We start from the raw sequence: 23,493 nt of genomic DNA, 5'->3' as shown, positions 1-23,493 counted from the left end.
AAACGGCCAGAAGTTATACCAGAGGAGGTTTAGGTTGGACATAAGGAGAAACTTTTTCTCTCAAAGGGTGTTCAGGCACTGGAATGGCCTGCCCAGGGAGGTGGTGGAGTCGCCGTCCCTGGTAGTGTTCAAGAGGCGCCTGGATGAGGAGCTACGAGATATGGTTTAGTAGCTTGTGGTACTGATAGGAATGGGAGGGTGGTTGGACTAGATGATCTTGCAGGTCGTTTCCAACCTTGTGATTCTCTGATTCTGTGATTTTGGCTACAAAATCTCCCTGGGAGTGACTCAGACATGGCTGCTCTCTCATGTGCTAATGCAGACATGACTTCTTGAGGCTGTTTTTCATAATGTCACCAGGCAGGGCTGGCCAATAACCTGGGAAAGCTTCAGTGTCCTCTTGTAAACTCTGTCACCCTCAGGTGACACTTTTCATAGAAAGAGATTGTTCCTTTGACTGTCTTCATCTCACAAGGAGATGTGGGGCTGAATGGGTCATAGAATCATCGCATAGAAAGGCTTGTTTTGGGATGGACCTTAAACACCATCTATTTCCAACCCCCTGCCATGGGCTGGTAACCCTCCACCAGGTCAGGCTGCCCAGGGCCCTGTTTGACCTGGCCTTGAGCACCTCCAGGGATGGGGCACCCACAGCTCTCTTCCCTCTGTTGTTAAAAACCATTTTCCCTTGTCCTATCACTATCAGACCGTGCAAGGAGTCAGCCTCCTCCTCATTATAAGCTCCTTGTAAGTACTGGAAGGTTGCAATGAGGTCTCCTAGATCTCCTCCCAGCTCCCTCAAACTTTGTCCCAAGGCACTTGCCCATCCCAATTTCAGCATCTAATGAATCATGCAGCTCTCAGGGACATCTCCCTTTTCCCTCGATTCATACTCACGTCTCACTGCATAAGCAATGGCATTCATTTTTGCAGCAGATGCAGTCATTAAACAATTTTATTCCATCAATAGATCTGACAGAGCCAGTGTATATTTCATCACTGTCATGGCGGGATATATATATATATATATATTTGTATATACATAAATATATATATATATTTTTAATGGACATGATTAACACATCACATAACATGAAGTGATGCACTACACAGAATCATAGAATCACTCAATCATTAAGGTTGGAAAGAGCACTAAGATCATCTAGTCCAGCCATCAACCCTCTTACCGCAATAGACCACGTACACAAGCTTTTTCACAGTCTGTATGCTCTTACTTTTGCTTTCTAAGGTTTCTGATGAGCTTCTTTATTATTAGTGTAATTGCTAGTTCCTGTAGTATTCATGCTGAGGCAGCAGTGGGCATCTAGGGGGATTGAGATGAAACCACATAGGGATGGCAGAGGTAGCGATGCCACAGTGAATGCCACAAAAGACCTGGATTCCCTCTCCTCCTCTGCCTTCAGACTGAGTGACCTTGGCAAGGTCATTTGCTTATCTTTACCTATCATCATAAAATGAGTATAACAATGGTAACATCTCATGTGGAGTAATTTTGTGGTCTAAAAAAAGGGAACATATCATGAGGGAGTGAGACATTGTCATCAAAGAGTGCATATATGGCATTTATTCGGGTCTAGGTGTCTAAATATAGTTGTGTCAATGTGAAATAGATACCTAGGGTTGCACTGTAATCAGAGGAGATCAATCAATAAACTCGGTGGAGTTCTGAGGGCTGTAAGCTTTTTGAACACAGTTGTTCATTGTGAACAGAATCTTCCTGCAAACCATACTGACAGTACTTACTAACCCTCCTTTAACTCCAGGAGGGCTTAGACATTGGATTTATGTGGAAGCACAACTACTGCAAAGACCTCATTTGGAGCCAAATTTCCCCCTGCCCTCCTTACCTCTGCCTTTGCCCATTGCGTTTTGCTTTTGCACTTGTGGCCAAGGAGTCAGTTCCTTCCTGATAACAGCTTTCTTGTCTTGGGACTTTCAGGATCTCTATGAGCTCATTGCTCCCTGCTGCAGACAGTGGCCATGCAATCATCCTCAGAGGAAGCCTTGCAGTAGATGGAGGTGCTGGTCCCACTGCAGGTATGACTCTCCCCTTGCAGGTTTCTCATAGTCAAGCCAGACTTTGTGATGCTCTTTCTTTTTTTGGGGAACTGAGCACTGATCCGCCACGATCAGGATAGAGATCTTAAATTTAGCTCCTTAAGCTGCTAATAAATCAGCCAATGCACAACTGAATTCACCCAGTGCCAGAGGGGTGGCAGATTTCTAAGCCCTTCTTCTTTTTTTCCCCCCAACTATATGAAGAACTCCTGTTTGAAAAGGCCATCCTTGGACACATTTGGGTCTGCAGAAGAGAGATTTTCCAGAACTTCTTCAGCTTCTGATATTTCTCTGCTCCTTCCTATTTGTGCATGAGCATCCTGGCCAGGTTGGTCTGAAACATCATTTAACGCATCAAAGAGATTCTGATTGTCAGAAGCATGGCTGGTGAACAGGTAGCATGGGGGAATGCTGCCTTCCTGCACAGGGAGGTATTTGTTTGTTGGGCCTTCAGCACTAGTAGGACCCAATCCAAACGCACCCTCAGCATCTCTGGGAGCCTGGGACTGTGCACCAAAGTGCTGCAGTGGTGGACAGCTCTGGCTCCCTCCTGGGTGTCCGGTAACAACCTCATCCTGTCCAGCAAGGGACAGGAGGCTGGAGGTGTCCCATGCTACCAGTGGAGCGTTTGTTTCTGCTAGGATTTCCTGTCCCAGCGTGGAGGGATTTGGATCAAAGCAAGGTGGAGTTTCTGTCTGTGGATTTTGCCAATCTAAATTTGGGATGACTGTTTAGGGGAAAATCTTGTCTTTTGTTTTCTACAGATATGAAAGCATCATTGTTGTCTTGAAAATCCATGTTGCCTAGTTGAATCCCAACTTTCTTGGGTAACTTTCCTAAATTACTTGATGAAGAAGAAATCCCATCCTCTACCATTGTGTTCTGGACATCCAAACTCAGTAAGTTCTGACTTTCACGTGTATGCCCAACATGTGGATTTCCATCCCTAGTGAGATTTTTATGTATATGTAATACAACATATATGTATGTGATACATACATTATGTATATGTATACGTAATACAAATGAGATTTGTAATCAACTGCAGACGTAAGCTCTGGAGGAGGATAAAAAGGGTTTCTTCCACCTCCAAAGCTCTTTGCATCTTCTGTCTGATTTTCCTGTGCTGGCAAGAGAAATGGACAACACCTGTCCTGTGGCTGCTGAACCTGCTTGCCAACAGCTGGTTGGTCACAGACACAGTTCAGTTCTCAGACGTTTGTCATCACCTGAAAAGCTTGTACCAGGAGCCAACAACGGGACATCGGTCTCCTTGCCCTCGGTGGTATCTGAGCAGCTTCCAGCACTCTCCTGCTTTACATCATGTACCAGAATACTGCTATGTGGGTTAGTTACCAGTTGGCCATCTATGGCCTGAGGTTCTGTTTCTTGTAGATGGGGCATACTGTGGTCATCTGTCACCTCTGGCAAACCAAGTGCAGAGATTCTGTTGTTTTCTGGTTTGTTCTCCTGAGCTGTGTGATCAGGACTGGGTTCTTCTGGAAATCCTGATGGATTTACTTCTTTCGTTTTGTTTGTCTTCTCAAGTTCTGCCCCAGTGCTCTCTTCTGCAGCCAAATGACTTACGCTGGATGGCTGCACGTTCTCCTCCTGAGTGACTGTTGTCTGCTTCCTAGGGAGCTCATCAGCTTTTATCTCTGGTGTTTCACTCAGCAGCTCAGCTATGTCAGGTGATGCACTCAGCCCTCCTGGCTCTGGGGAGCTGGGTGCTGCTCTGGGGGTCCCTGGCACATCAGGGATGTGGGAGGCTTGGTGTTTAGCTTTGGGTTCAGGGGGATCAGTGCTCTCATCTCTGTATTTTTGCTTCGTATTCTTTGTGTTGTTTCTCGTTTCAAGACTTTCTGGCACACGTGCAGGCTGTGGGTTGTTCACTCCCTCTCCAAGATGACGCTTGTCTCCTGCAATGGCAGTGGTCCATTCAGGTTTGTCATGTGTCATTGCAGGCCTTGTGTCTCCTTCACTGGTTGTGCTGGCTGAGAAGGACCCACAGAGTTCATTTTCTGTCTCTGGGAGCTCTGCTGTGGGCAGGACACAGCCCCTTTTGTCCCCTAGGAACATCCAGTTGCTGGGTTTAGCGCCCTGAGATGCAGCCTGGTGGGAAGTGAGCAAGCCACGAGGCAGAGGTTTAGCAGGTTCCAGGAGCACAGGGGAGGAGGCTGAGCCTGACCCTCTCTTCAGCTGGAGCTTGCTCTGCTGGAACGCAGCGAGTGGCTGGGACACCTGGCCCCCTCGCTTACCATTGCCTACATCCCCAGCCCGAGGCGCCAGTGCCTTCTTGCCATCTCTCTGCTCTCTGGGCTTAGGCCAGGAGCCCACTTGCTCTCTGGGCTCAGGATAGGTGACACCAGGTAGAAAGCTTCCCTCCTTTGTGGCTGCCTCTGTGTCTTTTTTCTCTCCTGGACCAGGAGCACCATCCTGTCCACCTCGATGCCCGCAGCCTGGTGGCTTTGCCAGCTCAACACAGGCTTTTTCCAGGAACACGTTCCCTTTCTAGCTTTTCCATCTGTTTCTGAAGGTGGCCAGCAGCTTCTGAGCTTGTTCCCTAAGAACACAGGCCTGCTGTTCAGCTCTTGCCTTTGCTCAGCCAGCTGCAACCAGCATGGCACTTTGAAGGATGTGGGTTTCCTTCTTGCTTTGGTCTTATTTTCAGCTCCGCTACAGCAGTCCAGAGGCTGTGCTCCTCTGCCTACCATTGCTGCTTGCTCCATCTGATCATCCCCTGCTTGTTGCTCCAGCCTTTCTCTCTCCCTTCTGCTTTTGGCCATCTGCTTGTATTGGATTTTTCGGTAGAACACCCCATGGAGGGGAGCGTAATTGTGCAAGCCGGAAAACACACATTGGCATAGCTGTTAGAGGTTGTGCAGGAGGGAAGCATGAACAGCAATGATGGATAGGTTCTCAGTAGAGTTGGCTGTCAATGGAAACTGCTGGGGAAAAGGGAGGGTCTGAATAAAGGCACCTTTCAAAAGTACTGTCTGCTGAGGATATGTTTCATTTTTCTTTCAAAATCTAAAACACATGAAAAATTATACATTTCCTTGCAACACTTCAGGGAGCTGTAGGCCAGGTTATATGAGATCCCTTTATGTGTCAGGCTTGAAAACGGGACTTCATCTTTCACTTTGTGTGGACAGCATGGCCCTGAAGTGCCAGAGGCTGAGGGCTGGCTTAGAAAAGCCTTATAACAAGAAGGTTAATGGCAGGGTCTCATTGCTCTGTGTGTTTGTCTTGTGGGAGGTTATAGAGAAGACGGACTTGTATTGTTCTTGGAGGTGTGGAGAACAAGAAGCAATAAGAACAAGCTGTAAACATGGGATATCGTGATTAGATATAGGAAAAGAACATTTTTGCTTCTGATCACATCTTGAAAGAGAGGCCGCGACTGGAAGGCTATGGAATCTCTGACCTTGGAACCATACACACCTCTCCTGGATGAGGTCCTGAGCAGCCCTCATTGCAGGAGTACCAGTTGTGGCAATCTGCCATGGGTAGTGGTGGTGGTGGTGGTGGTGGTGGTGATGGTGGGACAAGAACTCAGTTGGGCCTACAGCTACGGTTGGTCTCTGTGCTGGGGCAAGAAGGGGGTGCCATGGACGTCCCCATATTCTGTACCCTCACTGAGGCATTGCAGACATGGCTGAGGAGGAAAGCACAGGAGTGTTTACAGAGAGAGCCAAGTCCAGCCTGTACCTCTCACCATCCCTCACTCCCACAGGCAGAGCGGCGTGAGTCTGTGCTCAATGGTGGCACGGGTGGCAGGGATCATCGCCCTGCTGATCCTCATCCTGGAGCAGTACCACCAGGTCATCCCCATGGCCATCTACCGCTGAACACTTACTTCTAGCTGGGCCTACAAGCGGCTGTAATTGAAGGCCTCCTGGTGCTCTGACACTGCTGAGGACAGGCAAAGTCTCCATTCATGGGACTTCTCCCACTCAGGCAGTGACTGCCAGTTCTTGTCATTCTTTGTCTTTTTTTGCCTTCCTGCACTTCCCTCTATAGCTTCTCTTTGGGCACGGCATGCTGTTTCACGTTCAACAGTGCTCTCGCTGGAGAAAGTGCTTTTAGTTTAAGGCCAAAAGAAAGAAATCAGAAGCCAGAATAGATGTGATATTTTCCCTCTCCCTTTCCTGTCCTATCTCCAAGAACATGAGACTGTGAAGTGAGACACCTGCCAGAGCACTGAATAGACCAGCAAAGGAATACTGTATTCAGTGAGGGGAAAGGCAGCGCAGATGCAGCACTGAAAACCATCTCACCTTGCTAGAGGGATTTCTCTGGACTGTCTAGCATGGTTTTCTCACCCTTTTTTAAAAATGCTCCTTTAAGTTTTATCCCTTTTTAAGATTTGAGATAATCAGCTGAGGAAAAAAAGAGGATATGATAGAAGAAACAGCAGTGAGCAAGGATGCCTCCTCTTTCTCTTCCTCTTCCCCTTCTTCTTTTCCTTCCCGTTCCCCTTCCCCTTCCCTCTTGCTATACCCATATTTCTTTAAGCCCAGAAAGTTCTACAGTGGTGGTGCAACAGCTTTGACTGCACACTGCTGAAAGGTTTCTTTCTTTCTGGTGATGCTGAGAAATTTTCAGATGAGGCGTTATTTCTTCTTCATCGTACCTACATGTTTTCCTTGGAACAAAGTATCCCACAGGTGTGTGGTTTGCTGAAGACAACATTCTAATAAAATCAGTGACATGCAGCAGTGTCCCACCAGGAGAGACTGGCTCTGGTGTTACCTCTCTGCAGCACTGCTGGTCAGGGGATTGGATAAGTTGTGGCTGAGATGCTCTTGTTCAGTGGGTCTGAAGATGGAGTTGATCCGTCCTTTGATTGAGAACTCTTTCCTTTGCAGAGGCTGCCGGCTGCCTCTGTCAGGCTGTTATGGAAAATACGGGGATGAAAGTGGAAGTTGAGAGAAGAGCTTGGAATAAAGCGCACAGTTATGGAGTGAATCATGGCATCACCTTCAATGAAGTCTTCTATGAGACAGTCTGTTTCAGTTCACTTCATAACTAAAGCTGTCCAGGCACACTTGATGTACTTCTCTGTCCATCTCCTTTGTCCCTCTCATAAGCTGCAGATCCATTTTGTCTGCTTTTCCCCAGAAAACTGCACCCAGTTGGTGTGAAGACCACTGGATGTGTCGTTCTTGGCTGAGGAGCACCTGAGCAGTTTGACTGACGATGTTTTGCACAGCTCATCAGGACTTGGAAACTGTCCAATGGTATTGCTGTGTTTAATGTTGTTGTTAGCTGGTCTACGTGTTGTCCTGCGCAGTAACAAATGGAGCTGATAGAGCAAATTCAAGTTAGAATAGCTTCTGTGAATACAGCACACTTTTGCATCCATGTAGTGGAATGTTGTGGCCTCCCATGATAGTGAGGTCATGGGCAAAAGGTAAAAAGTGCCTGAGGTGATCTGAAGGGCTAAGTAAGGGAAACAGGATGACCCCATATCCAAGCGGAGGGAGTGGGAAGGCTCTGGGAGAGGTAGGGACAAAAATCACAGTGGAACAGGTTGCCCAAGCAGGTTGTGGATGCCCCATCCCTGCAGGCATTCAAGGCCAGTCTGGATGTGGCTCTGGGCAGCCTGGTCTGGTGGTTGGTGACCCTGCACACTGCAGGGGGTTGGTCCCTTTCAACCCAGGCAATTCTGTGATTCCATGATTCTTTGAAATAGGAGCAGCAGATGCAAGGCCTTGGTGGAAGAGTTTATGAAACCATGATGGGAGGGCCAACTGTGGGAAGGTGCTGATGGTAATGATGAACAAATGCCAGGTACCCTGTGAGTGGCTGAAGGGTGTGCTAAGATCAATTAATGTGCAATTTTGGGAGATCTTGTGAGCCTCCAAACATGCTTGGCCTGGGCTTGGAACACCTCATCTCTCAGAAACAAAATGCTAGGATGCATTTTGCTGAGTGGCCAAGAAGATCCTGGGAACAAGGCTAGCGTTGTGCTGGGAGAGACAGCTTAATGAAAAGGCATGAGCTCACAAAATGGCTTGGGTTGGAAGGGACCTTAAAGATCATCTCTGACTGCAACTAGGCAGAGTAAGACTAAAAGCCACCCTCCTCCTTCCTTTGTGGGACATCAGATGCCACTAAAGGTTCTGGTTGACCTGGCAGTAGCCAAATGGGGTCTTCATTAGCAGCTGACCCTGACGGGGGTAAAGCATCCATCTGTCCACTCAGCTTAACTCACATTCAATCACAGTGTACAAGCACAGCTCAGGAAGCTTCCGCAGCTGCTCATCAAGAAAAATATATAAATATAGATTGTTCATCAGAAGGCTCAGAAATAAAAAATGTCCTAATTGAACCCACTCATTCTGCTTGAACACTCTTTCTGCATTGTTGCTGGCTGAAGGAAAACAAACACGTTCCCATCTGTGTGTTACATTACAGGCTTACAGTTGCTGTGTAGAAAACTCTCCAACAGCAGAGCCAACAGCCAGTTACAAAAGCCAACTGTGAAACTGTAGGAAAGAAAAGAAGAAATCAACACCATTTATTCTTCACGTATTGCATTACAAGCGCCTCTTATCAAACTCCCAGTATAATTTATGTTATTCCTGTAGAAACTCCAATTCAACTCCACATAGAAAGAAGACCTAAGTACGTGAGATAGGGTTGTGGTGACATCCTGATCAGACACGGAGGCTCGGACCGCCGCCAAGGCTGATGACCCCAGCGCTCAGTGCAGGAGGGACGCAGCCCAGCGCTCGCTTGCCCAGTAATGCCGCTCTGCTGGCAGTTCTTGATTGCTGTAAGTCACTACAGGGATGGTTCCACGGGTACCAGTTTGCAAGGGACTGGGAAACACGTCAGGGAGGACTCGCACAGCCAGGCACAGCAGACTGGCTCTCAAGAACAGTCCCACGCGCGACTTTTACAAATGCAGTGACACAGATCTCCTCTCCCTCTGACTGTGAGTGGTGAGTTTGTTGATCATCTGCAAGACCAGTTTCCAGACAGCAGTGCCTCATTTTTCTTCTTTAAAATCAGATTCAGTTAGAGTAGACCTTTAGTATCTGCTTGTCTGTTCATCCCTTCCTTTACAAGCATCTTTAGATATCTTTCTCCAAGTTTATTTCTGTCTCTTCACTGTTTGTCTTGGACAGGGTCTGCAATTTGCTTCTGAGACATGAAGGAGAGAGGAAGAAATCACAACGTAAGCATTCTAGCTAGCTTCCAACTGTTTGTCCTAAGATTTTCACGTTTGCATTTTTTTTTGCTTTAAATCTAGAGCTCCAAGCACTCACATCTTTTGTTCCTTATCTGTCTCCGTGTCATCTGGCAGTTCAACCCCACGGGTCTCGGGCAGCAGGAAGCAGAGCAGCCCCCCCAGCACGGTGGCACTGCCGTAGACAGCCATGGGGATGGCACTGTGGTACTGCTCCAGGATGAGGATCAGCGGGGCGATGATCCCTGCCACGCGTGCCACCATTGAGCACAGTCCCACGCCGCTCTGCCTGTGGGATGAAGGGCAAAGTGAAAGCTGTAGGCTGGTCTCAGCCCTACAGAAGACCAGCACTACACCATTAGGAGGTGCTAGACATCGTGGTGGCTATGTTGTGGTGCCTCCTTCCTGCCCCTTCACCACCAGCACCCGGGTTGCAGTGTGCATCCCTGTGTGCTCCCACCATCATGGGAAGCCATAAGGTATGGGGGAATCTCACCTGATGACGGTGGGGAAGAGCTCTGCAGAGTAGATATAGGAGGTGGAGAAGGAGGCACATGCGGCAAACCTGCCGATGACTGCTAGGACGGTGATTGCCACGGCCTGGTCTGAGGTGAAAGAGAAGAGATGGCTGCTGGGATGCCCACAGAGAAGGTTCAAGCAGGACCTTGAGTCTCTGCAGTAGGATTTTTGGAGACAGCCCTCTTTAGCAGGGGCTGTTGTGGTAGGACGTGTAGGAATATTTTCAAACTGAATGAGGGGAGATATAGCTTATACAGACTGGTGATAAGGAAGAAGTCTTTTACAATAACGGTTGTGAGGCACTGGCACGGGCTGCTGAAAGAGGCAGTGGATGCCCTGTCCTTGCAGACATTCAAGGTCAGGCTGCATGGGGCTCTGATCAAGCAGTAGATGTCCCTGTTCACTACAGTGGAGTTGGACGAGATGGTTTCTAAAGGTCCCTCCAGCTCAAACAATTCCATGATTGTGTGATTCTGATGGACTTTCCAAGCAGGTCTGCCACCTAAGGTATTGGATACCTCTCCTAGCATATCCTTTTCAGAAAATACCCACTGCACAACTAGCAAAGGAAACCCATATTTCTTCGCAGGCCTTGTTCATTTCCTAACTAAGGCACTGCAAGTCGCTGGGGAATGCTCATTTGAAAATGTCACATATAATAGATATGGTAATTAGCAGTAAGACAAGAGGAAGCGGTCTCAAGTTGCACCAGGGGAGGTTCAGGATGGAAATTCGGTAAAATTTCTTCTTGGAAAGAGTGCTAATGCATTGGAACAGGCTGCCCAGGAGGTATTGAAGAAACATTGAGATGTGGCACTGAGGGACATGGTGTAGAGCAGTCACAGGCATGGGTTGATGGTGGGACCAGATGATCTTAGTGGTCTTTGCAACCTGTATGATTCTATGAATCTATGATTCAATAGCTTGAAAGCATGCCACAAACCTGCCATACATGCATCACCCGAATAACAACAGGGGCAGGGGCAAAGGTACACAGTGTGGGGAAACTGTAGTTAGAAAAATGTGGGGTATAGTTAGAAACACATGGTGCGGCCAGGTTGTGAAAGAAATTAAAAAGAGTTGGGCCTCTCCCATGAGTTGGGAAGAGTTTTGTTCACCTTCAGGGATGCCAGCAATGATGAGACACATCAAGCCAGCCAACAGCAGAAGAACAGCTTGGACTTTTTTCCTCCCAAACCACTGTAGCAGGTAAATGCAGCTAATACGACCGGGCAATTCCACTACACCACAAGCAAGTTGTGTCAGATAAATGTCGAGGCCAAAGCCTGTCACATTAAGGCTCAGTCCATAGTAGACTAGACTATCCATAAACCTGAAATTCAATGGAACAGAGCAGGTAATCAGCTGAGTTTCCATGGATTTTTTTCTTTAAAAATGTAGGCTAGTCAGAAGACATGCAGTTATTTGTTTAAATTTCCAGGAATCTCTATGTTAATTCTGGTCAACACCTGTGACAGTTCTGTAGGACACTGTTAAACCAGGTAATGCATTATGGACACCAATATGCTCAGCAATATACAGGCTGTAACCAGAATTTCTGTAGGGACCAGAAACTGCCCTGAAGTCCACAGGTTCCCTCAAAATTGGAATTACCCCAGCTCTCCCCAAACCCGCACAGTATCTAGAACAATCATCTTCTCCCCATGCCCAGAAAACGTTTATCTCGTCCAGCCTGCAGAGAAAGGATAGCAAATACATAGATGTGATGGGGCTCTGCGATATCTCCTCTAGTCCTGAATCCAGCATCTGGAAACCCTGCCTGTGGGAGGGTGGTTAGAACCTGATGATCCTTGAGGCCTCTTCCAAATCAAGCCGCTCTATGATTCTGTAGTTCCATAACGATTCACAGCTGGTCAGAGGCATGGGTTGATGGTTGGACTTGATGACCTTTCCTACCTTACGTATTCTATGATCCCATGTCCCCCAAAATTGTGAAGTGAATTTACATTTGTGAAAAACCCTCGGTGCATTCTTCCCTTCACATGGAAGTTAGGAAAGAAAGAACCAGGTGGTGACTTACCAGGCACACGACATGATTAAAGTCACCTTCAGGAGGTGCTTCTTCCGAAGGAGATCCAGAATGCTTCCAGACTTGGTCTGGGTCTCACACTTCAGCTTCAACAATCAGAAAGCCAGAGTCAGAGCAGACAAAGGAAACCCATGGCTAGCTCATTCTCCAGCAGAAGACAAAAGACAACCCCAGCAGGACATGGAGGAGACCACAGTTGTATTGGGAAGGACGGCAGCCCAGTGGGGCTGGGCTCTTGTGCCTGGGGACTGGGTGTCCTGAGCTAGAGTTTGGAATCAGAGGGGTTCCTTGGGACGAACATTTTGCCAGTGTACAGTGCGCGGATCGGAAAGGTGGGTAACCCCCTCTTAGGATATTTAGGCATGGAAAACCACAGAGCAAGGATTCATGCTCACCCTCAACACTGGTGAAGTTTTTACTGCAGAAAAGTAAGGGGAGCATTTGGGTTCCTCCTTTCTTCCCACGGTGAACTCTGGCAACGCTGCAGGCTGAGCCTCAGCAGAAGATGCCCCTCCTCCCTGACCACGTCTCATGTCAATTTAAGCTAGAGTTATGCATCACCCATCATTAAACAGTTTCTCAATGCATGGAAAGCTCTTTGCCCGATGACCACATATCTTCTACAGCTCTTTTCTGAACTGGAAACACCAGCATCTTGCCAGGTCTTTATTTACTGGCTTAATCCTGCTGCCCAGGGCTGCAAGCACAGAGGCAGGTCTGTGGGGTGTGCAAGGCATGCCACTGCTGTACCTGGTCCAGCATTTCTGGAGGAATGGTGCGTTTGTTGATGGATGCTGCCTTCTTAAGGTACTTCTTAGCTTCTTCTATTTTGCCTTTTGTCACCAGCCAGCGAGCTGACTCTGGTAGCACCCTGCAAAGGAGGTGAGAGCAGAAAACAGCACTGTGACCTGCTCAGCTTCCTCATAGCCTGTCCCCTTACCACCAGCAGCGGGCATGATGTCAGCACCTGTCATGTTTGCAGGGAACTCACTGCCCACCTGCCACTTACCAGTAGTAGAAGAAAAGGACAAACACAGGAGCTGACCCTGCTATTTGCAGCAACCTCCAGTTACGAATACCATAACTCAAGCCAGCCAAAAGAATTGATCCAGTGGCTAAAAAGCAGTGACTTATAAGCACTGCTAATGTTCGATAGGAGACACCAACCCATTCTGCAGCTGGAAAGAATAATGAAGATTCAGTGTCATCGTTGTGAATGATTTCTCCTCATTCAAGCAGTGTGTCTCTCCCAGGGATGAGCTCTATGGGAGTCTGGAGGCTGGCAGTCAGACCTCCGGGACATTGTCACTGACATGTTAGAAATGGCCTCACGCAATGAAGACACTGCACGTCCCTGTCAAGGGCTCACAGCATCTTCTGGGCTGTCAGCACAGTCCCTGTAATGAACCCCCCCACGCCTCTTTCTCTATACTCTGTCCTGGGGATTGGCTCATATAGGTCTTGTTCCTGCTGGAGGAGGACCAGGTCTGTCACAGAGCATTTGTTTAAGAGGGTTGCCTTTAAAATGTCCAGGACTATCATTTATGTCCCTTTTTGCATTGCGTCTTTGAGGGCCCTCATCAATTTTCCTCACATCCAGGGCAGCCTACTCACCTAAGGGCACGGTAGTAATCAGAATTCCTGACACAGCAGTCGCCATGATACATCTGAAGATAATGTATAGAGTGAAATTGGGCAAAAAGGCAATTGCTACACCGAATAAAGTCTGGCCGAGAAAGCAGATCAGAAGGACTGGACGGCGGCCGATCCTGTGGAAGAAGGAGGAAGGCATAGTTGGCATCTGAAGAGACTCCTTGGGTATGGGGAAGAGCCCAGAGGGATACACACTGATTTGGGATCCATGTGAACAAAGCTCCTCGACCCAGGAAGGGGCAGACAGGAAAAGGGGCCTTGCCACTTCTGACCAGATGTGGTTCCAGCAAAGGTTAAAGTCACTTCCAAAGTACCAAGCCCTTGGAAGGCCTCCACGCCACCTCTGCTGAGTGCAAAGAGGATCAGACTGAAGCTGAAACAGGTTGTACTACTGGTTCAACTTCGAATACTCTGTACACATACGGTACCTTTCTCCCTTCCACGATCTCTGTATGGCTCTGGGCTCCCACAGCCTTAGGACTTTGGCCAGGGTCACCCTAAGCAGAGCAGAGCCACGAGAAGGAAGCACACATGCTCTGGTTAGCAGCTGCAGGTGCCCAAATGTAGGTCTGTGGAATCCCTGTGTAGCTGAGATGTCAACTGGGACTGGAATCATGATTGCCGATTGACCCTCCCACCTCCGTCAGGCTGTATCTTCCATTACCTCTCAGGTATCTATGGACCACTGAGATGCTCTTGCTCAGGCAAGGGACTGAGCTCTGTGGAGGGGGTATTTCTTCATTCATCATTCATCAATGACTGCATGGGCATCATGAATTTCAGTGAGGCATGTTTTTGGGTGCCAGGCAATAACTCTAGGTAGGTATTTGTGTTTCCTCACCTGTCACTGAGTGGTCCAACGATGATAGATCCTACGAGAAGCCCCACCATGTAGATAGACTGGGAGATGTCACTCAGGTCCTTCCTGTCACACACAAGGTCAAACTGGAGGAAGGAAACAGATGCTTTTGCTTTTGAGCAGTCCAAATTTCTAGGCTGGGCAGTGCTTCTGGTTCCAGGCAGACAGGGGAACTGTGTGCCCAAGCTCTTGCAGTAGCCCATGGGAGCAGAGATCCCACTCGTAAAGGTATGAATGTCTACGTGAACTGCACAGGTTGAATATGGAGCAGATCCATTGGGAACTCAATGATGCCCACAGCTTTGGGACATGCAGGACTCCCTCCAGCATAGACACTCCAAAGGAACCTCCCGGCTGGGATGTTATGCTTGAAGTAGGACCTTGGGACAGGAGTCTCAGCACCTTGTTTCCCTGGCTGCAAGGGCGGGACAGGTTGGGGCAGGAGGAGGGGAGGAAGACAGGAGAGCAGCAGAGAGCTCAGTGGAAGGTACTTGTGAGAAAACGCTGGAGCTGGGAGTGAGGAAGAAGGAAGAGAGAAATGAGGAAGAGTGAACAGAGGTTCAGAGTGGGAGAAGTTGGGGATATCAGTAGGCAGAGCCCATTGTCATCTTCATGGCCCGTAGGACATCTTGCCCAAGCCCTGAAGTCTCTGGAGGCCGCAGAAAACTCAACTATAAGTAAAGCTCTGGGAAGGGAAATATTTTTCATGGGGTTGGGGATGTACGGAGATTCAGGCAGAAGGATAGCAAAAACTGGCAGGGAGATCCCTCCATATAGCATACATTGCAAGTTACCAGGATGCTGAAAAGAAGATGCATGGTGAGCACCGTGACATTTCCTTGAACCAACCTACAGCACAGGATGCTCCCATCCCATCCCATCCCATCCCATCCCATCCCATCCCATCCCATCCCATCCCATCCCACGTCCCCAAAGCATCACAAGGACATACAGACCTCGGTGAGCAGGGATGGCTGCTCTGCTGTGGGGTACACCCAGCCATTGCTGCACTTCTCCGTGGCATTCAGGCCGTATGCCACGATGGAGTTGAGGTCCCAGTCCACAGGCGAGTACATGATGCACTGCTCGTAGTCCCCATTCGCATCCCGGGGCAGGGTGAGGTTCAGCTGCTCTTCCTCAGTCAGGTTGGGGCCAACAGCACGGATCCAGTCCGTGTTGCAGTAATGAGGCACGTCCACAACCATGAACACTTGCCCAACCATGTGGAAAGGATTAAGAAGCAGTGGGAGGGAGATCCACAGCACCACCAGTTTCTGATAGAGGCCAAACTCCCCCACAGCACTTATGAAATCCCCAAACTCGACCATGGTGACTACCTCTGTGGCCAGGCTGCTGTGGAGCATGTCACTTAAATAATGCAATATTAAAGTTTAAACTGTATGAGCACTAAACACCTAATCCGATGTGATAAAACAAGCACTTCAACCAGCATGTTCCCCCACTAAAATGATATACCGGATTCTTCTGGGATGCACTTTGCCACCATTTGCCATTTGGGTTGGGTTCAAGTGTCAAGGTTTTGGTAGCGGGTGGGGCTGCAGGGTGCCCTCTGCAAGCAGAGCCACAGGGGAAAGCGGTTTAAGTTTGCTTTTAACTCACACTGCTCTAGTTACAATAAGCAATAATTCATATTATTCTCCCAGCACAGAGTCTGTTCTGCCCATGATGGTGATTGGGGAGTGATCTCCCTGTCCCATCTCAAACCTTGTGCCTTTTACCAAATTTGCTGCTCATCTTATGGCTTCAGGGTTAGATAGCCCATGCTGCTGCCAGAAGGAGAAGCAGAAAAGCTTTCTTTGTATTTTCACTTTGGACGATGATATACGGCTGGTCAACATGTTGGCTTGATGTGGACAGCTGTGTCCTAAGCTGTCAGTATTCATTGGTCCCAGGTAGAAACCCTGGTCAGTCGTAACACTGAATCTAAACTACAGCATTTTGGAGACAATCCAAAACCAGATTTGACTGAGGGGGTATCTTTAAGAAAAACTGTGGGTTCATTACACAGTCATTCAGAGCAGACGGAATTTGGGGATAAGGGGTGACAGCAGCCTGGCTGTTACCTGATTTCTGCTGTGTGTCTCAACAATTTCTTGGGCAGTCTCTCTGAGTGATTTATATCTTTATTCCTGGGAACTGGAAACCTGGATTGCCCTCAGAGTGTGTAATGTGGTGTGTAAAGTGACAAAGGTCTCTTGGCTGCTCCAGAGGTTCCTTGTAGCCAAAATCTGTGACTGCTATGCTCTGCGATGACTTGGCCAAAGAGATCTTCCATTGCAGAGGCGTTTCAAACCCATCCTGCATGGGCAGCTGAAATCTCTGAGCTTACCCAGCTGTGTGTGGCTCATCTTCTTCCTTTCCACTCATCCATCAGCATCCCCTGTAGCAAAGAGGTCAGATTTCGGCTACAAAATCTCCCTGGGAGTGACTCAGACATGGCTGCTCTCTCATGTGCTAATGCAGACATGACTTCTTGAGGCTGTTTTTCATATTGTCAGCAGACATGGCTGGCCAATAACCTGGGAAAGCTTCAGTGTCCTCTTGTAAACTCTGTCACCCTCAGGTGACACTTTTCATAGAAAGAGATTGTTCCTTTGACTGTCTTCATCTCACAAGGAGATGTGGGGCTGAATGGATCACAGAATCATCACATAGAAAGGCTTGTTTTGGGATGGACCTTAAACACCATCTATTTCCAACCCCCTGCCATGGGCTGGTAACCCTCCACCAGGTCAGGCTGCCCAGGGCCCTGTTTGACCTGGCCTTGAGCACCTCCAGGGATGGGGCACCCACAGCTCTCTTCCCTCTGTTGTTAAAAACCATTTTCCCTTGTCCTATCACTATCAGACCGTGCAAGGAGTCAGCCTCCTCCTCATTATAAGCTCCTTGTAAGTACTGGAAGGTTGCAATGAGGTCTCCTACATCTTCTCCCAGCTCCCTCAAACTTTGTCCCAAGGCACTTGCCCATCCCAATTTCAGCATCTAATGAATCATGCAGCTCTCAGGGACATCTCCCTTTTCCCTCGATTCATACTCACGTCTCACTGCATAAGCAATGGCATTCATTTTTGCAGCAGATGCAGTCATTAAACAATTTTATTCCATCAATAGATCTGACAGAGCCAGTGTATATTTCATCACTGTCATGGCGGGATATATATATATATATATATTTGTATATACATAAATATATATATATATTTTTAATGGACATGATTAACACATCACATAACATGAAGTGATGCACTACACAGAATCATAGAATCACTCAATCATTAAGGTTGGAAAGAGCACTAAGATCATCTAGTCCAGCCATCAACCCTCTTACCGCAATAGACCACGTACACAAACATTTTCACAGTCTGTATGCTCTTACTTTTGCTTTCTAAGGTTTCTGATGAGCTTCTTTATTATTAGTGTAATTGCTAGTTCCTGTAGTATTCATGCTGAGGCAGCAGTGGGCATCTAGGGGGGTTGAGATGAAACCACATAGGGATGGCAGAGGTAGCGATGCCACAGTGAATGCCACAAGAGACCTGGATTCCCTCTCCTCCTCTGCCTTCAGACTGAGTGACCTTGGCAAGGTCATTTGCTTATCTTTACCTATCATCATAAAATGAGTATAACAATGGTAACCTCCCCTGTGGAGTAATTATGCAGTCTAAAAAAACGGAAAATATCATGAGAGAGTGAGACATTGTTATCAAAGAGTGCATATATGGCATTTATTCGGGTCTAGGTGTCTAAATATAGTTGTGTCAATGTGAAATAGATACCTAGGGTTGCACTGTAATCAGAGGAGATCAATCAATAAACTCGGGGGAGTTCTGAGGGCTGTAAGCTTTTTGAACATAGTCGTTCATTGTGAACAGAATCTTCCTGCAAACCATACTGACAGTACTTACTAACCCTCCTTTAACTCCAGGAGGGCTTAGACATTGGATTTATGTGGAAGCACAACTACTGCAAAGACCTCATTTGGAGCCAAATTTCCCCCTGCCCTCCTTACCTCTGCCTTTGCCCATTGCGTTTTGCTTTTGCACTTGTGGCCAAGGAGTCAGTTCCTTCCTGATAACAGCTTTCTTGTCTTGGGACTTTCAGGATCTCTATGAGCTCATTGCTCCCTGCTGCAGACAGTGGCCATGCAATCATCCTCAGAGGAAGCCTTGCAGTAGATGGAGGTGCTGGTCCCACTGCAGGTATGACTCTCCCCTTGCAGGTTTCTCACAGTCAAGCCAGACTTTGTGATGCTCTTTCTTTTTTTGGGGAACTGAGCACTGATCCGCCACGATCAGGATAGAGATCTTAAATTTAGCTCCTTAAGCTGCTAATAAATCAGCCAATGCACAACTGAATTCACCCAGTGCCAGAGGGGTGGCAGATTTCTAAGCCCTTCTTCTTTTTTTCCCCCCAACTATATGAAGAACTCCTGTTTGAAAAGGCCATCCTTGGACACATTTGGGTCTGCAGAGGAGAGATTTTCCAGAACTTCTTCAGCTTCTGATATTTCTCTGCTCCTTCCTATTTGTGCATGAGCATCCTGGCCAGGTTGGTCTGAAACATCATTTAACGCATCAAAGAGATTCTGATTGTCAGAAGCATGGCTGGTGAACAGGTAGCATGGGGGAATGCTGCCTTCCTGCACAGGGAGGTATTTGTTTGTTGGGCCTTCAGCACTAGTAGGACCCAATCCAAACGCACCCTCAGCATCTCTGGGAGCCTGGGACTGTGCACCAAAGTGCTGCAGTGGTGGACAGCTCTGGCTCCCTCCTGGGTGTCCGGTAACAACCTCATCCCGTCCAGCAAGGGACAGGAGGCTGGAGGTGTCCCATGCTACCAGTGGACCGTTTGTTTCTGCTAGGATTTCCTGACCCAGAGCGGAGGGATTTGGATCAAAGCAAGGTGGAGTTTCTGTCTGTGGATTTTGCCAATCTAGATTTGGGATGACTGTTTGGGGAAAATCTTGTCTTTTGTTTTCTACAGATATGAAAGCATCATTGTTGTCTTGAAAATCCATGTTGCCTAGTTGAATCCCAACTTTCTTGGGTAACTTTCCTAAATTACTTGATGAAGAAGAAATCCCATCCTCTACCATTGTGTTCTGGACATCCAAACTCAGTAAGTTCTGACTTTCACGTGTATGCCCAACATGTGGATTTCCATCCCTAGTGAGATTTTTATGTATATGTAATACAACATATATGTATGTGATACATACATTATGTATATGTATACGTAATACAAATGAGATTTGTAATCAACTGCAGACGTAAGCTCTGGAGGAGGATAAAAAGGGTTTCTTCCACCTCCAAAGCTCTTTGCATCTTCTGTCTGATTTTCCTGTGCTGGCAAGAGAAATGGACAGCACCTGTCCTGTGGATGCTGAACCTGCTTGCCAACAGCTGGTTGGTCACAGACACAGTTCAGTTCTCAGACGTTTGTCATCACCTGAAAAGCTTGTACCAGGAGCCAACAACAGGACATCGGTCTCCTTGCCCTCGGTGGTATCTGAGCAGCTTCCAGCACTCTCCTGCTTTACATCATGTACCAGAATACTGCTATGTGGGTTAGTTACCAGTTGGCCATCTATGGCCTGAGGTTCTGTTTCTTGTAGATGGGGCATACTGTGGTCATCTGTCACCTCTGGCAAACCAAGTGCAGAGATTCTGTTGTTTTCTGGTTTGTTCTCCTGAGCTGTGTGATCAGGACTGGGTTCTTCTGGAAATCCTGATGGACTTACTTCTTTCGTTTTGTTTGTCTTCTCAAGTTCTGCCCCAGTGCTCTCTTCTCCAGCCAAATGACTTACGCTGGATGGCTGCACGTTCTCCTCCTGAGTGACTGTTGTCTGCTTCCTAGGGAGCTCATCAGCTTTTATCTCTGGTGTTTCACTCAGCAGCTCAGCTATGTCAGGTGATGCACTCAGCCCTCCTGGCTCTGGGGAGCTGGGTGCTGCTCTGGGGGTCCCTGGCACATCAGGGATGTGGGAGGCTTGGTGTTTAGCTTTGGGTTCAGGGGGATCAGTGCCCTCATCTCTGTATTTTTGCTTCATATTCTTTGTGTTGTTTCTCGTTTCAAGACTTTCTGGCACACGTGCAGGCTGTGGGTTGTTCACTCCCTCTCCAAGATGACGCTTGTCTCCTGCAATGGCAGTGGTCCATTCAGGTTTGTCATGTGTCATTGCAGGCCTTGTGTCTCCTTCACTGGTTGTGCTGGCTGAGAAGGACCCACAGAGTTCATTTTCTGTCTCTGGGAGCTCTGCTGTGGGCAGGACACAGCCCCTTTTGTCCCCTAGGAACATCCAGTTGCTGGGTTTAGCGCCCTGAGATGCAGCCTGGTGGGAAGTGAGCAAGCCACGAGGCAGAGGTTTAGCAGGTTCCAGGAGCACAGGGGAGGAGGCTGAGCCTGACCCTCTCTTCAGCTGGAGCTTGCTCTGCTGGAACGCAGCGAGTGGCTGGGACACCTGGCCCCCTCGCTTACCATTGCCTACATCCCCAGCCCGAGGCGCCAGTGCCTTCTTGCCATCTCTCTGCTCTCTGGGCTTAGGCCAGGAGCCCACTTGCTCTCTGGGCTCAGGATAGGTGACACCAGGTAGAAAGCTTCCCTCCTTTGCGGCTGCCTCTGTGTCTTTTTTCTCTCCTGGACCAGGAGCACCATCCTGTCCACCTCGATGCCCGCAGCCTGGTGGCTTTGCCAGCTCAACACAGGCTTTTTCCAGGAACACGTTCCCTTTCTAGCTTTTCCATCTGTTTCTGAAGGTGGCCAGCAGCTTCTGAGCTTGTTCCCTAAGAACACAGGCCTGCTGTTCAGCTCTTGCCTTTGCTCAGCCAGCTGCAACCAGCATGGCACTTTGAAGGATGTGGGTTTCCTTCTTGCTTTGGTCTTATTTTCAGCTCCGCTACAGCAGTCCAGAGGCTGTGCTCCTCTGCCTACCATTGCTGCTTGCTCCATCTGATCATCCCCTGCTTGTTGCTCCAGCCTTTCTCTCTCCCTTCTGCTTTTGGCCATCTGCTTGTATTGGATTTTTCGGTAGAACACCCCATGGAGGGGAGCGTAATTGTGCAAGCCGGAAAACACACATTGGCATAGCTGTTAGAGGTTGTGCAGGAGGGAAGCATGAATAGCAATGATGGATAGGTTCTCAGTAGAGTTGGCTGTCAATGGAAACTGCTGGGGAAAAGGGAGGGTCTGAATAAAGGCACCTTTCAAAAGTACTGTCTGCTGAGGATATGTTTCATTTTTCTTTCAAAATCTAAAACACATGAAAAATTATACATTTCCTTGCAACACTTCAGGGAGCTGTAGGCCAGGTTATATGAGATCCCTTTATGTGTCAGGCTTGAAAACGGGACTTCATCTTTCACTTTGTGTGGACAGCATGGCCCTGAAGTGCCAGAGGCTGAGGGCTGGCTTAGAAAAGCCTTATAACAAGAAGGTTAATGGCAGGGTCTCATTGCTCTGTGTGTTTGTCTTGTGGGAGGTTATAGAGAAGACGGACTTGTATTGTTCTTGGAGGTGTGGAGAACAAGAAGCAATAAGAACAAGCTGTAAACATGGGATATCGTGATTAGATATAGGAAAAGAACATTTTTGCTTCTGATCACATCTTGAAAGAGAGGCCGCGACTGGAAGGCTATGGAATCTCTGACCTTGGAACCATACACACCTCTCCTGGATGAGGTCCTGAGCAACACTCCTTCTTGGACCTGCAAGGGACTGGGTGGAGGCTTCCAAGTTTCCTTCCAACCTACCCGACTCTATGAACAGGTGAGGCACTCAGACTTACTCTGACAATTAAAATCCATATCAGCATTTCTAAATTTAAATTATTTCATATTTTTCATCTCCCCCTTGTTAACATCATACAGATTCTTCGTCTGCAGGTGTCTACAAGTAGACTCTAGGGATGGAAGATCAAATTGCATTTGGGACAGCCTCTGCTCTTCCCTGTTACCTTGAGCCTATCCTGTTTGAACAACCACTGGGCCATTCTGAGGCAAAGTACTTGGACCTGTCTTAAAAGCAAATGTATCTGGGGTCCTACAACTCACCTCAGTTTCTTCCCACAGATTTTGCAGCAGAAGCATGAGTGGTGTAAACAGACTTTGTCTGGGAAAACACACTCCATAGAGTAGACAGGCTGGTGGCAAAAGGCACACACCTCCTTCGACATGGGCTGAAGAAGGAGAAACTGAAGTTAAATAACTAGAAATGGTGACCACTTGGAAATACGTGTGCAAGCTGATTTGCAGAATCTGCTGCTTGTGTTGGATTTTCTTGATGTTTTTTAGATATTTGTTGGGAGAGTTCAGACTTCTGGCTGACCTAATTCACTAGTAATCTTGGCTAGGTCAGCATTAAAGTTCAGTTGGGACAAAAATACAAGATGTCCTTGGAACACTCATGAGAGAAGTGATTGATTTGATCTGGAGAAAATGGTTCACCAAACTGAGTCATTTAGAAGACTGAGTGAGCTAAGAACTACTGTTGAGAGGCTCTGACTTAAAATTCTGGATGGGCAGCTCCTGAAATCAACTGCTCACATGAACAACATAATCCAAACCCTAAAAAGATCACAGGTCTCAGTGTTAAAGCTCCAGCTGCTCCGTAAGCCATGTGGTTTACTCCAGTATGTTGACTTGTGCACGTATTTTCTGCCATGACCTGATGACTGAAACACCACTTTATGTAAAGAGCCCAAGGAATCTCTCTGGAAAGCATTGACAACATCAGCTATTTTATTAATGGAGGGAGAAAGGGAATTAAGAAGCATGGATATCAGCCTATCTGCAAAAATAGCTCCAGGCTTCCTGCATGGCCAGAGGCTGCTGGCAGCATTGTAATTATCTCTGTGCCTGCATTTTGCTGTGGTGCAAAGCAGAAATGCATCTGATTTTGTTGTAATTCTAATTAGGTCAGTGCTCCACGTACAGATATTACCTCATACAAGGCTCCCTCTGCCTTTTTCTTGGTTCTGTTTTGCCACAGTTTGATTTGATAGGGTTTTACTGGTGTTCTCTTATTCCTCTGACTTTTCATTCAGCATGTGCTCATCCTGAGTTTCTGCATTGTCAGCTCAAAGAATAGACAAGTTTAAGTTTGGCTGTTATGTGG

At 47.7% G+C, this 23,493-nt stretch overlaps 1 protein-coding gene across 1 annotated transcript; it reads right to left on the bottom strand.

Moving 5' to 3' along the window:
• Window positions 1–9,164: 9,164 nt before the first annotated feature.
• LOC306948747 (solute carrier family 22 member 13-like) lies at window positions 9,165–15,725 on the bottom strand (the record flags this gene model as incomplete). Its single annotated transcript, XM_079538436.1, has 10 exons — window positions 9,165–9,234; window positions 9,360–9,569; window positions 9,777–9,885; window positions 10,918–11,132; window positions 11,841–11,935; window positions 12,600–12,720; window positions 12,859–13,027; window positions 13,464–13,618; window positions 14,344–14,447; window positions 15,318–15,725. 10 exons carry the CDS (start codon window positions 15,723–15,725, stop codon window positions 9,165–9,167), a joined length of 1,656 nt encoding a protein of 551 aa, XP_079394562.1.
• Between the last annotated feature and the right edge of the window lie 7,768 nt (window positions 15,726–23,493).

Source organism: Tetrao urogallus (genome assembly GCF_951394365.1).
Source record: "Tetrao urogallus genome assembly, chromosome: 7".
Lineage (NCBI taxonomy): Eukaryota > Metazoa > Chordata > Aves > Galliformes > Phasianidae > Tetrao > Tetrao urogallus.
The sequence above is the reverse complement of the archived record's forward strand: the minus strand, read 5'-3'. Positions and strand labels throughout refer to the sequence as shown.